The sequence below is a fragment of the Lonchura striata genome, chromosome 2 (genome assembly GCF_046129695.1).
Source record: "Lonchura striata isolate bLonStr1 chromosome 2, bLonStr1.mat, whole genome shotgun sequence".
Taxonomy (NCBI): Eukaryota; Metazoa; Chordata; class Aves; order Passeriformes; family Estrildidae; genus Lonchura; species Lonchura striata.
In genome coordinates this window covers 8,123,351-8,138,256 of record NC_134604.1, presented here as the reverse complement: position 1 = coordinate 8,138,256, position 14,906 = coordinate 8,123,351, and the positions used below count along the sequence as shown (strand labels likewise).

The following is a 14,906-nucleotide window of genomic DNA, read 5'->3' as shown; positions in this document are numbered from 1 at the left end:
AAGCCACTTAGTTTATGCCTGTATTTTTCTGAAGTTCCATACTTAATTACCTCATTGTGTTCACTGCTTGATAAAAAGTACTCCCTTTTGTTAAGTTTGCTTCTTCGCTTCTGAAATTCCTAATAGAAATTAAGTTTTTTTAGGTTTAATAAAGGGCTAGAAAATAATAAAAGAAAAAGTCCCTTTTCCAAAGCGTGCGTGTTCACAGCATGTCTTCCCATGGCCCTGCGGAGGGGCATCAGCAGTGTCGGGTTTATATCTTAAAAGCATAATTACTAATTTTGTGTCTATTTCATGTTCAGAAAACACTTCACATGAAGCAGGTATTTCAAAATCTTTCTCTCACTGTTTTTGATTTTACTCTTTTTTTATTTTAGTGAAAGAAAAATTAAAATGAAAAAGGAAAATGAAGAAGTTAATGATACCAGATTTCAGCGAAGGTAATACAGTGCTCTTAAATACCTTGTTTTTTGGTTTTTTTTTTGGTTATACAATAAAGCTATTGGCAAGAATCTGAAGCAGTTTGAAACATATATTTCATTAAGAGAGCCTACAAGTATAATTTCAGAAATGTTTATTAAACTTTTGCTCTCATTATTTGCTGTTGGGAATGTTGCAGCTTGTGTAGCTGTAACTGCATAAAAATGTAGCTTTATACTGTATGTTTACATGAAGCTTAAGAATTAATTGAAAAGTCAAAACATAATTTGTTCTTTGGTTAGGCCTACCAGATATATAAGACATATAAGACATATATTTACTAATATGCTCGTATTACTAATATGTTTGTAGTACATATATCTACTTGTTTCTATGTAATTATAATGCAGTAACGATTTTTTTTTTCAAATGTGAAATATATTTTCTATTCACAAAAATAAAAAAGTAAGAAAACTGGAAAAGCAATTTTATAGCACTTATTACAATCATTCAGTAAGTTTTATATGCAGTCTGCATTTCTGTTACTAGGATAACTATTCTAGTTTGGGGGCTTGTCTGTACATATTCTCTACAGTGTCAGCAGAAAGCAGTTATAAAAATATTCCTTCTGAATGCTGAAGTGTTGCATAGAAAGTAAAAGCAGGTTTAAAAGAGACTTTTCTAGAAAATAAAGTTATTCTAAAATGCAAGAGGGTATGAACATGCAAGATTTAATCCACTAAATTAAAAAAGAAGAGGGAAATGGTAATTCACTAATGCTCAGCTGTCATTATTGAACCAGAAATGCATGTTGAAATCTGCAAGAAAATTAAACATTGCCTTGTTAAAAAACTTTGCTATTGACAAACATTTATTCTCTTGAAAGGTGTTTTGCCCAACTAACAATGGCAGAATTAGGACTATGGTGAGAACTAGTGGAAGGAAGGCATTAAAATTTTATTCAGATACAGATTTCAGTTACCTCTTCAAATCAAAAGACACCTTTATATGGTGTCTGGTTTTGAAATTGTACCTGCATCTAATGGCTGCATTTTACAAATGCTTTCACATTTATATTGTTGCAAGTTATTCTGATGTGTCAGGTTTTGTGCTTAAAGGTGCAGCATTTATCAATGCTTTTGGTTAGAATATAAGTTATAGAATTGTGTCTGTGTTTTGCCCCAAAGGAGCCATTTTCAGTCTGTTGTTTAGGGCATCCTACATTCAGTGTGGGATAATTTTTAGTGGGTTGCTTGCCAGTCACAAGAAGGATGGATTTGTTGTAGGTGTTAACCCTGAAGTTTTGCAAGATTTTGTTACCCCTTACATTTCTCATTACTAGGGAATTGAATTGATGGGAGTGTTAGTGAATAAAATACACAAATTAACTTATTTGCTTTGATTAGTGGCTGTTATCTAATCAACAAGTTATTGTCAAGCAGTACTGTAGTTGCAATGTAATGTGAAGAAATAGCTATGCAGTTTTCACAATGTTGTATGGGAGCACTCCACTGTGCCTTTTTGCGTATCAGATTTTGTGGGGTGAGTTTTATTTTGAGTTGTATTACATGATATGAGCTCAGACACAAAGGAAACCCTGTGCTGTTCACATCTATGTCACGTCCAGTTTTTGACTGCAGCAGAGCGCACCATAGTCAGAATCAAGTTGGGAGTTGGGGGTTCAGTAAAGCAAAGCGCACAAAAGCACGTTAGCTCCTGCTGAAGACAAAACAATCCATGGCCATTAAAGTGTAAAATTTCTTTTTCTTTCATTTTCAAATAGAAACTAGTCACAAATCTTTGGCTTGTTTGTTGCCTCCACCATTTATGCACTTAAGCTTGGAGGAGCCTTCTTTACAATAGATGGTAATATTTTCACTCTTGAGTACTCGTTCTCACATCGCATCGTATGTCTGTTTGTTTAAAGTCTTCTGCACTCCCTGTAAGAGGAAAACCCCGCCCAGCGATGCCAATTGGCATAAACCCGTAGATCCGATCTTGTGTTGAAACGCACTGCACAAGCTCGCTTCTATGGGTCTGTGTCAGTGTGGTGATCTGGCAAAACTTCACGCAGCACCCACTGCAGCGGTGTTTGACAACAAGCCCAAATGAGAGTACAAAACCATGTACTGATTTTGGAATTCTGCTCTTGTCCATTGCCTTCCAACCTGATTGAGGGATTTGTTCTTTTATAGGTTGCTTTAAGCATCTTTGGCTTAATATCTTATTAAAATTTAGAAAGTGATGTGAGGGAATTGTAGGGAGTATAGCATATACAATTTCCTGACTTTATTAAATATGCCATTCCATGGCATTGCACTCAAAAAGAAAGAAGACATTTATATTTTATTCTTATTGTAAAGTAAGACCAAACACTCATTTGTTTCCAGAGATGTTCTGGGCTTGCATCATCCCTATCAAATATGCATGCATATATATACACACACAACACACGTATAAATCTTTATACATATGTAAACAGGATAGAACAGAAGTTCTACCTCTGCAGTAGAAAAATCTATCTAAGAATATGCCTTATTGTCTAAAAAGTGGAGAATAACTGCAGTTGAAAGCCTCCCTCCATGGGAAGTATGTAGGCCAGTGGCTGCTGTCACATTTCAAAGAAAGGCTGAAGAAATGAAGAAGACTTTATGGTCACCGTCGGAAGCTGTGTGCATCCGGGTTGAGGTAGTAGGTTGTATGGTTTAGAGTTACACCCTGGGAGTTAACTGTACAACCTTCTAGCTTTCCTTGGAGCACACTTGAGCCATCGAGGAATTCATCACCACTTTAATCTGATCAGGGAAAATATGCAAAAAGGTATTGTTTCATGGCTGTACATAATGATCACTCTGAGGCTTTATTGATGTTGAAATAGTCCTGATGACTTGATTATTTCATTTAAATCCTGTTATGAACAATGGTGACACATTGCCTTAATGGACTGTGACTATGTACTGCAGACACTTAAGGAAAGAATGATGATTATTTTAATTCCATTAACAGGAAAGCTTTAAAAGTTATTTTCATTTATAAACTCAGGGAAATACCAAGTATTTAATGCTTTTTTCTTTCTTCAGGGAATAGCTTATCCTATACATTTGATTATTGTTGCTGGCTTTATACAGGTCTATATATTTTTGAAAAGGAAAAGAACATTTTCTTTTGTCCTTAAAATGCTATCCATAAAATATTGCATGCTGCTGCTTGGATAGCAGTGGCAATGTCACAAGTTGATCCTGGTCATCCCTGGATTTATGATATTATTTCTTTTTGCCTGAAGAACTCGGTGTAATGAGCACAGATCCAAATGACCTGCAGGCCCACCTGTGTTCCCACCTTCCTGTGACTCACTGACTCAGCCCAGCCCCACTCTGAGGTCTCAGCACCTGTGTCCTTACACAGCACATCAGGGCAAATGTTGGGCCAGGGTCTGACCTGACCCAAAATGCCCTTGTCTGTTTTGGTCCTTGATTCATCTTTCTAGCTCAGCAGGACTTGGAGGAGTCGCACTCCCTGTGCAAATGGTTTCCAAAATACACTGGAAACTGCCTCCAGTGTCATATCCCAGCACTAGGTGCCTTCACCCACATGAGATGGGTGCCATAGACAAAATTATCTCTCCTCAGTCCTGGTGTTCTCTGTTTGTCTGCATGCCTTTTTTTTTTTTTTTCTTTTTTTTTTTTTCTTTTTTTTTAATGAATAGCAGAATGAACCAAGGTGGGGGGAAAAAAAATCGCAATCTGACTCTGGAGACAAAATTGGGCTTGTGGAAGTTTATGCCCTAATTTGCACGATCCCATTTCATTCTGGTCTGCAGCCTTCCTCATCCTGTCTGGAAAAACAAAGAAATGTCCATTAATATATATATCCCATGAGCAGGTATCCTGACAAAAAGAGACAAAAAGCATGAGTATTTCCACTCCTAGAAATAGCTATGAAGCAAAAGAGAAAAGAGCTGTGCCTGTATATTCACCATGATCTTTTAAGTGAAGGCTACTTCTGGAACTGACCTCAAAGATGAGGCCTCCCCAGTGAGATGGAACACACATTTTTGCCAAAGTCAGAGCATCTGGACCAGACAGTGATGCTCATTCCATAATACTTGGGAAAAAGTGATGCTGTCTTTTTTCACATACTTTTCCATAAAAAGTGAAAAGGAATATTTTTTTTCAATAATAATTTATCATAAAAGACAGCAATAGTGATAATTTTGCTGGAAAGTGACTTAGGTTTGTTTATGGGCTCCGCAAGAGAGTGGAGCATGATACCCCTGTGGTGCCGTGGTCAGGGACAGATCAGACTCCTATGGGATGAGGAGAGGGTGAAATGTGACTGTTCCACACAGGGGTGAGGGATCTGTTCCTGGAGCTGCCAAGTTACCAGCAAGCTCTTTTCAGGGTATTTGGAAACCCTGAATTTCTGACTTTGCTTTTATTAGAGGTGAACATAACAAAATGTTAGATGTTTCCAATGTTTAGTTGTTTTATGTTTTGCATCAGCAAGGACAGTTAAGAATGTTTATTTTAAGTGGGTTTGAAGGTTGATGGTATTTTGGTTGTGTTTTCTTTCCATGTCTGTGTATTAAAAAAATCATTTGCTCACAGGTCCCTGTGTTTGTCTCCTACCAGCTTGAAGTTTACCTGAACCCTTTTCTAGATAAGGAATAATAGGAAATGAAAATGGATTTAGTTTATCTTTTTAACAGCACTTATTTTCAATGATTAATTTTTGTGATAGGAAATTGATAAAGAGGATCTCCATGACAGGTGGATCCAGACTGAATTTTAAGCATGTCTTAAAGTATATGGGAGAGAAGAGAGATGAGGTTGAGTGAATCAGAATTGCTCCAAGCTGATGGAAAATGCTTAAGGAAGCAGTGGGTAAATGGGAGGATAGAGGGGAGACCTCCATCAGCCAATGAAGCCTAACAGGGACCACTCACAATCTGGGTAAAAACTGCAATATCCTCTGTGGATTCAAAAAGACTCTGATCACAAGTACATTTTCTTTTGTTATTTTAATTTTTTTCTTTTGTAGTTTAAGTTCACTGGAAAGAAACATTGTAATTGCTGGTTTCTGCCAACAGAGCAACAGGTGTTCAATCCTTTTGTATTAATTCTTCAATTAGTTGCAAAATAAGGAGAATTGTTTATACTAAGCTGAACTGAATAGAAATGACTGATGCAGAAAATGTGGGAATGTTTCATCTGTCCTTCAAAGGCATGATAAATTTGTAATTCTATCAGGCCTAGTTGCAGGTTGCTATGCAAATTTTCATTGCAGCATCACCAGCTTTAATGAATATACATTTTCTCTATTTCTTTCTCTGTTCTTTAATTTAGGTTTTTTACCCTGTAATGTGCAATACATTGTTTTGGCAAGAGTTATCAAGTTACAAGCAAAAAATGAATGAGACTGTGAGGTAATTTTGAAGCGGATTAAGGTAGAGAATGAAAAACAAAGGGGGGGAAAAAGCTCTATTAAGAACAGCTGGATGGAGTTAGGTCTTCTGTGATTTCATTTTAAAGTCATAAAACATATTGTCTATTTTAAGTCTGACATATTTTACCTTTGCAGTGCAGTTGAAATATAAGTGTGCCTTGTGGACTTAGCATTACACTGGTGTGATGCTTCTGTAGGAAATAAATGCACTTTGTGCCATGGCTAAACAGGGATGGGTTCCAACCTAGGGCCCATTTGAGAGTGTTTGTTCCTGTAAATAAGGCAGAACATTGTCATTCTTGTGCCTTTACTTTGCTTCTTGCATTTGGAAAAAATACCCATTAAGATATTTAGGGAAAATCTGGAGATCCAATGGATCTGCGACTCCCGGTTGTTCCTTTGGGAGACATGTCCTCAATGTTTCATAAGTTTAGTCCTAAAGAAAAACTGCAGAGGCACTGACCCACCTAGTACCCTTCTTCTTGCCACAGTTTCCTTAGTAAAGATTAAGTCTGATCCATGGTGAGCCCTGGCTCCCAACAAAGGAATTTCAGCACGGCAAAAACCCACTGCAATGCTGCGTTCTGTCTGTCTTAAGAGATAGGTCATTTCAGAGAGCTGGGGAGAATTTGTATTTCCTTCTGCAGCCCACAGGTCTTTGTCCAGAGGCACATTAGAAGAAAACAGAGTTAGAGGGGCATTTCTGTGTTAACAACCATGCTTTGGAAGCACTGACAGAACTTGGATGTTTTGGGCACAGTCATTTTGGGACCTTTCCCCATACCAAAGCTGCTGTTAATCCAGTTTAGCAGAAGAGGTAAAGTAAGTTATTATTGATTTTGTGCTGTTGAAATAGGACAGAGTAGTCAAAAATATATGAGCACATTTCTGGCTTTATTATTCTACTCAGCAAAAGAAAATGCTGAGTTTCACTTGGTCTCATCCTTTGTTTACCTTCCTTGTCTTCAAAACAGTTGAAGTTCTTTAGAGATTTTTAGGTAAAGAACGTGTTAAAATATTTAAAAGCAACACCAAAAAAGATTTTCCTCAAAAATTTGCCCCTTAAACATGACAAAGAGCATTTAATACTCTCCAAAATTAGTTTATTGAAACTCTTCAGCAAGAGACCTGGGATAGGTTGCCCAACTGATAAAGTTGCAATAGAAGTGCACTTGAAATGTTTCAGATCTTTTGGATGTGGTTTCATATGACATTAATTTATCTATTCTATTGAGAGCAGCTTCTGATATCTTTAATAAAACAAGCAATAAATACATATGGCAGGCCCTGTTTAAAGGTGGATATTGCTTTTATACCACAGTTAAATAGAAGTTGGAAAAGCTAATGATTTTGTATTACACAGTACACAGAAATGAAATTGTTTTAGCTTTGGCGTTCATATAGTAAAAATATTTACATCAGAGTGATCTTTTTGGTAGAATTTAATTTTGCATAAGGCTTCTGGATATTTCAGCTGTAATTCATTGTAATATGAAAATTTCAGGCTAATTTTGTTTGAGCTTTCTTTCCCTCACCTCCTCTTTCATTCCACTTCTAGAAACAGTAAGAGTAAGCCTCACATTTATGAAGTCTTATCAAGAATGCTTGAAAAATCTGAGTAAAAACTCAGAGATCAGGCCTCTTTTTTTGTTTTCTAGAATGACATCCTCATGTTCAGGAATTTCTGTCTCTTTAGTCCTTATTTTAGAAATATGATTATCATGGTATTTGATCTTACAGCAAAATATGCATGGATCCCTTTGGTGTATCTGGGCTTTGTTGAACCTTCATTTGAATGGAAAGATCTCCCCCATAAACACCAGTACTTGGAAGTTTTCTGGATTAGGTAGTTCTCTGGCTTGAGTAAGACTGGCATGGATATGCACCAACCATTGCACCAAGAGCTTCATTGCAAAGAGGCAAACACAGACCAGCAGACTAACCCTTTTTCCTAAGAGTCACAACATCCTTGTGTACTGCTTTGCTTTCATGGCTGGGGAAAAAGGGAGTGGTGTGCACTTGTATTTTCTTGCATGTGGTATAGATGCTTGTATTGTCTTTGTCTGAATAAGTCACCTCAACTAAACTTTATTTCCTTGGTTGAGAGTGATTTACCTGGGTTAATATGTGGTTTATCTGGGAAATGCAGCTCCCTTACTTTTACTTTTGGTCTCCACACACTTTTTCCACTGGTCATTTTTTGATTCTTCATTTACTGACATCATTGTAATCCTGGTAATGGATGTAGAATCTTTTACAAATATACTGGCAACAGGAATGGATTGAGAATGCCCTGGCGGCTGGAGAGAAATATGGGATTGATGTTGTGTTTATAAGGTTAGCAGAAAGCAAAGTTTACTCAAAACATACTCTCCATGAGTCCTTTCTGTCACAACTCTTCAGCTTGGGAAGGAGAACAAAGCTGTTTATTACTATCACCTTTGTAGGTCTGTCTTGAGACTCTGGGGTTGAATTTGCACAAACTCTGTGTGACTCTCATTTTTCAAAGCCCCTGGACAATAAAAGTAGTCCCAGGCTCACTTTTCCCTGACAAAACCCAGCCTTGTAGTTACTGCATTATCAAAGCAGATTTACATGTCATAGGAAAGATGACTGTTATATATACATATCTTTATATGACTGTCAAATATACATATCTTTATGTATATTTGCTGTTGGGGATTTTTGCTTGGCACTACGCTGAAATGAACAAAAGAACACAATCCCAAAATTCTCCATCTCAGCCATTGCAATTAGTTTGCTGAGACTAATTTGTTCATTTCCCATGTTAGGAAGAAACCATCAGATGGGAACTTGACCATGATGACTTCACTGTTGCTTGGAAGAACTTCACTTTATACTATGTATAGGATTTGGAGCATGCTAAATCCATGTAAATGGCTCTTTTCCTAGAAAGTTACCCAAGAAAGATATTCTGTCTGGACCAGTAAGTAGATTCCATGGTAGATGGAGACATGGCTTAAAAGTGCCTCTGGTATTCAAATGTCCTGGGGTGAGAATATTTGGCTGCTGTTCTGTATCACAGCTTGTCCAGCAAATCTTGTACTTTCAGAGAGTATTTCCATCTCCACCTTTTCAAAAAGCCTTAGAGCTCTTAGTTTGCACAATTGAAGGGAATTTATTCTATAAGTTACTTGAACCTGCAGATTTTCCTGTGTCAGTTGAGCCTTTTATTGGGAGGAAAATTATTTGGTTGTAGAATTTTTAATAAAGGAGGATTGATACTATGTTGAGCTAAGATGTTTGAGAGCTGCTGCTGAGGCTGATGTCCTGGTGGGGGGACATCTTTGTGAGCTGGAGCACAGGGAACAGTGGATCCATATAGCTGTTCAGCTCTATAAGTTCTTCTGTCCAAATGTTAGCTTTTGATCCTTAGGCTAGATTTTTTCAACAGTATGTATTTTACCATATTCACTTCTAATTTCTTCAGCTCTCCTGCCCAAATATATATATTTCCATGTTGTGTATTGCAAAGAACTAAGCTCAGACCACCTAAATCATGTATTGAACTTGTGTCTCATCACTGGATAGGAAGGCAGTGTCTGAAAATTCCCAACCTCTGCTGTTCATGGCCCACACACACTTGGAGATGAGGCTGCAGGCTTGAGTCCATCTGAGGTACCACAGCTGGCAGTTTGGCTACTGCCCTAGGGAGGTTTTTCCTTGAGAACGGTTTTATTTCTTTAGACAGCATTTACTCAGGATGTGACTTGTGAAGTATGTGATTCCTGTGTGATAAAGCCATTTTTGCGAGTGATTATTATTAAATATTGCAAAGTCTATTGCTCTTCTTAAATGTTTATCAGCTGATACAGGAAGAATTTAGAGGTATTTTTATCATTAGTTTGGTTTTGAATTATAGCTGTAACAGAATGGGCAAAATGTAAGTTTTAGTGATGAGTCTAAGAACCTAACTCATAGTTAGTGTAACATTTTGAAGCAATCCTGCTTTTTTTCCCATAATATCTTGGTCATTTAGGAGCCAGCATCCTCTTGATTTACAACATCTGGGCAAGTTTTAAAAGAGAAACCTCAGGTGCAAAGGCATTTTTACAGCTTTTTGACCCAATGACAGGATGTTAAATATATAAAGTGGTTGGAACTGCCTCTAGGTTGTGCTTCTGTAGGTTTGACACTTAAACATGCAGCGCCAATTCACTCTTAGCCGCTGTTATGAGATAATAGCCCTTTAATTTCTCTCCTCTGGCTGTTGTAAAGAAAGGCAATATAAACAATGAAGCCAGAGAAAACAGGCCCAGCTTGCACACCTGATACTCCTACTGATGCTGCTGCCAGCCAAGCAGGTGCTCCCAGGGGACATGGGACTCCTTTCCTCCCCTGGCCTGGCACTGTGGGAGGAGTTGTCTGCCATGGGAGCACAGTGCTGTCCCCAGCCTCCTGTTTTTAGGGCAGTGCTGTCAGGGAATGCTGCCAGGCACTCCTGCCTCCATCCTTAGCACGACAGGCACCATCCTGCCAGGGGCACCCAGGGCCCATCGTGAGTTGTTGGTGGCTGTCACTGGAAGGGGCTGAAATCACCACACCGCCAAGGATGGGGACGTGCAGCGTTGTGCCCAAAAAGGAAGGAATTGAGCATAGCATTGAGTCAGTTCGGGGTTTTTTGGCTAAAACAGTCCAAGTGTTGGTCTGTGGCAGTAAACACGCAGTCTGCCTAATGAATGTACTATTTATTAGCCATGTGAGCTGCTGGGAATACCAAAAAGGATAAGGGCTGTGATTCAAGGCCACGGGGCTGAGCCCACACAGCTCCCTAAGGCAGGAGCCAAGGATGTGGGAATCCTCTCCAAGGGGCGACCCTGGGAGTCTGCAGCCAGGGTCAGGCTGTGCTCATCTCCAGGCAAGAGGAGGTTTGTTCGAGGGATCCTTCTCATACGTGAGGAGCGGCTGTTGTTTGTTATTGTGTAATTTAATTTGACTCTAATTTAATGACAGTTCTTAGCAGGCAACATGATTTGCAAGGCTGATTTCAATTTTTATTGATTGGGCCTTTAATTTACTTGGACTTGCACTCAGAAGCTTCATCGGAGATTTAATGAAAGTCTACAAAACCAGCTTGGTAAGGAATTTTTCGATAGAACTTGAACTCATATTTCAATAACAAGTCATTCAGGTGCAGTGTGAAAATATTTTAAGAAAGAAAATTCTTAGTTAAACTTCAGTTTTTAAATAGCAGTTTGGCAAATACATTATTTAAAACCCACCTTTCTTGTGGAATTTTTCGCCCCCAAATTCCCACATTCAATATCTATTCAAAGGTAAAAGATCTAGTTTCTAGAATTTTGTATAATGAGCTTTTAAAGGGGACATCTTGGAGATTGTTACAAAATTTTCACTGAAAATAAGTAACTTATAACTTCTGGAAATCTAGTATTTTGTTAATTGGTAAGAAATTTACTAAATGCAGAAAACGATTCTGTAAAAGCAGCTGCAACACTCTCCTAATTATTTTCATGCTGCAGGTATTTTTCAAAGTAAGGATTGAAAAGCATAAAAAAACAGATTATATGATTTTGAAATCTATAGTAATTTTATAAATACAAGCTTTCTTTCTTTTTCATGTTTATAAATTAATATTCATAACTTTTAAAAATGAATGCTCCAGAGAGGAGCTGGGAAGAGGTTAATTAATGATAATTTTTGTTACCTTTTCTGAAACCAAACCTTTGTACTTGAACCAATGAATGAAAAAAAGCAGCAAGAGTTGCAGAGTGTATCTGTATGGGAGGAAGGAAGGAATAGGGAGGATGAATTATTGTGTGATAAGAAGTGTAAGAGGATGTAAGAGTGGGAAGGAAATTGAAGCTGCACATGGAATGAGAGAGTGGCTACAAGGAATGGAACTGCAGTCACTGCTCATTGGCACTTATAGAGGCTCTGGGAATGTAGGCACAGGAGTTCAGGAAAGTGGAAGAAAAAAGGGACTTGAAAGATATGGGGAAAGGATGTGAGGATGTTGTAGCTTCACATTGTTGTGCTTCATCCACATTGGTGCATCTTGGTAACTGTGAAATATTAAAGGAAGGAAAGATTTGCAGACAAAGCTTCGTATTTGTAAATAAACAGAATATTCCCTCCTAGGGATAAGTTTTTGTATTCCCTAGTCAATTCCTATTTATTTTATAAGCAGAAAACCCTATTATAATATAAAAATTTGGAGGGCAGTAACTATGAAAAGTAGTATCTGAGGGTAGTGCACATTTCAGACATATTGAAACCATCTCAAAATTATCCTCCACTACTGAGAATTAGGAAACCAAAAAATATAAATCTAAAGATAAACTGAAAATCCAGAGCAAAGGCATACAGATAGCGGTAACTGACTAATGCAGGCAATATAGTAATGATGCTGGTTAGTTCATTTTAGTCTAAGACAACAAACAGTAAATGTGATTATATTATAGCCATATTATAACTGCACAGTGTCATCATAAGGGAGAATTAACTTGTGTGTGTGCCCTTCCCTTGGCATCTGCTCAGTTTATTTGCGTAAATGAGAAATATAAAACTCCCAAAAGCCTGAATCAAAAAGAATAAGATAACCCCAGCTTTTATATGAACTGTAATTAATTTGCAGCCTGTTACCACAAAACTTAATTTAGGGAAATTCCTAGTTAGAATCAAGAATGCTAAACATTTGTGTGAATAAGAACAGTATGTGCAGTGGCGCTAGAAGTAGCAATATTTCTGATTCAAACCATGCACTGAAGAGTTGTTGAGGTTCCAGAACTTCTTTCCCTTTAAAATTATGAGAGAATGAAGTTTACTGGCTGCTGATCACTTCCAGACACAGAATGGTGGTCTATTAGTCCTTTTCAGAGTGTAATAGTAGTTCCACATGACACAAATTAATGGAATATCTCGTTAATTCCCTAAATGTCACTAAACTGGTCAACTCATAAGTTTCCATCTCCTTGCAGTAAATTTAGCTGCTTCCAATTTTTAAGTTCTGTGAAAACATCTGCAGAATATGGAATCTGTTAAAACAGCAAGGTCTACATTGGGAGATATTATGATCTTAACCTAAGCAATTTCTCTGAAGGAGATCAGCTTATTCAGCATCTAAAAAGCGCTTGAAGATTTGCATTCAAGCTTGTTTTGAGAAAAATTTTTGCCTCTATTCTATATATGAACATGATTTTCTCTATCCAATAAAAGGAGGAAATGTGAATATTTATGGTAGATATAAATAATATTATTAGGTATTTTCAAATTTCAGTTTTGCGTTACAAGGTTATTTGCTTGTTAAGTGAAATGGCTAACCAATAAAACAGGCTTGTGCTATGGTTATGAAACCGTGACTAATCTTCATATAAGAAATCCTCAAAGCTTTTTTTTTAAACAAATAGTAGCATAACATAAAGTGAACCAAAGTCATAGGCACTCTTATGAGGGAAAAAAAAATAAACAGTACTGTCTTCTAAAAGACAATCCTTATTTACTAGATAGTAATTCCTCATTGGAGAGAATTACAGTAATTTTACAATTTTTTTTATGCTGCATTAGAGGATTGTACTGACTTGTCTGATCATCATCAGTTGTTTCTCTTCTCTCCACTTGATAGAGCCAGAATATAGCAGTCAGGCCTCAATTTACTCTTGCTTTCTGTCAGTGCACTTTATATACTGCATCTCCAACACAGCTCCCCATATGCAATATTACATTTTTAAGACCTGATAGTAAATTCCTCCCTGAGTGAAGTCTTGAGTGAAGATTTATTTCAGAACTAGTGATCATGGAAACAGGATCCCTGCATAAAGAAAAGAATTTACTAATGTAAGTCTATAGTTCAGTTAGCACATATTAAATTAGGAAATACTGAGAAAGTCAAATTACTCAAAATTTATTAAGTACATTGCTTTCATTTATGTAATTTTTCACTCATACCTTTTTGAATGTGAGTAAATCTTCAAAAATACCTTAAAATGCTTTAAAAACCAGAAAACGTCACTATAAGGAGAAATAAATAAAATTCTTGCTGGTGTTAAAATATTCAAATAAATTCAGCTCCAGTCACTTTTATCTTTAGGGTCCATAGCATGGTATTGGAAATACTGAAAATGCAACTATCTTTGTTAAGTGCAATAACATTTGAAAATACTTGTTCTAAAAAATTCTGTATGGCTTCAGAGCTAGAGAGGACTTCAGAAGTTTTAAAGCTGCTTTACACTTTAAATATGTGGATTGAAGCAAATGTGTATAAATATATTTGACAAATACTTAGGAGTGTTCATTAATGAGAGCATGCACATTGAGTTTTAACTTTGTGGAATGTAAGGGGGCGCAAACATTTCCTAACATATAGATATGGGGGCTTTTTTTTTTGGTTTTTGATTGTTTGCGGGGGGTTGTTTGGGTTTTTTTGGGGTTTTTGTTTGTTTTTTGTTTGGTTTGGGACTTTTGTTTATCTTCCACAGCCTTGATCTTGAAGATTTGTTAAATAATCTAAAAAAGCTTTTTTTTTTTTTTTAAATGCTGATAAGCGATCTAACCAAGAGCTTACAAGGATGCAAATTCATGTAATTTATACTAAATTTTAGAACCTTCACGTTTCTTTATGAATTTAAAGCTATTTAATAAAAAATACTGTGCTTGGTCCTGGATGAAAATTTCATTAATATAGTTTCACCAGTTCATTACTTTGTTAATATAAATTTTCTTCATTTATTCTTAAATAAGGTCAAGGTAAATGATAAAGGATTGAGGGAACATGGTGAACTCTTGTCCCTTCTTTAGCTCTAAGAGTTATAAACCTGGAGGTAGGAGTTCCCCCAAATATCAAGAAACAGTTGCATGAAGATAGGCAATAGTTCTGTGCTTTATGGAAATAGTTAAGTGAAGACTAAATACTTAGTCATTGAGCATTATTGAGGGAAAAAATTAAAATATAGAAAATGTACAAATTAAGTCTTAACAATGTCAAGTTCTTTCAGGGAAAAAATAATTGTTCGATTTAACTTTAAATAAAAAGTAAATGGAAAAAATGTATTTACCAAAAAGAA

General features: G+C 36.7%; 1 protein-coding gene across 1 annotated transcript in view; it reads left to right on the top strand.

The window, feature by feature from the left end:
- Positions 1 to 14,906, top strand: part of LOC144248939 (uncharacterized) — a 141,592-nt gene that overhangs the window by 102,842 nt on the left and 23,844 nt on the right. The window contains exon 7 of the mRNA XM_077790950.1: positions 378 to 440. Coding sequence (XP_077647076.1) covers positions 378 to 397 — 20 coding nt within the window. The 3' untranslated portion in view covers positions 398 to 440. The remainder of the gene's footprint in view (positions 1 to 377; positions 441 to 14,906) is intronic.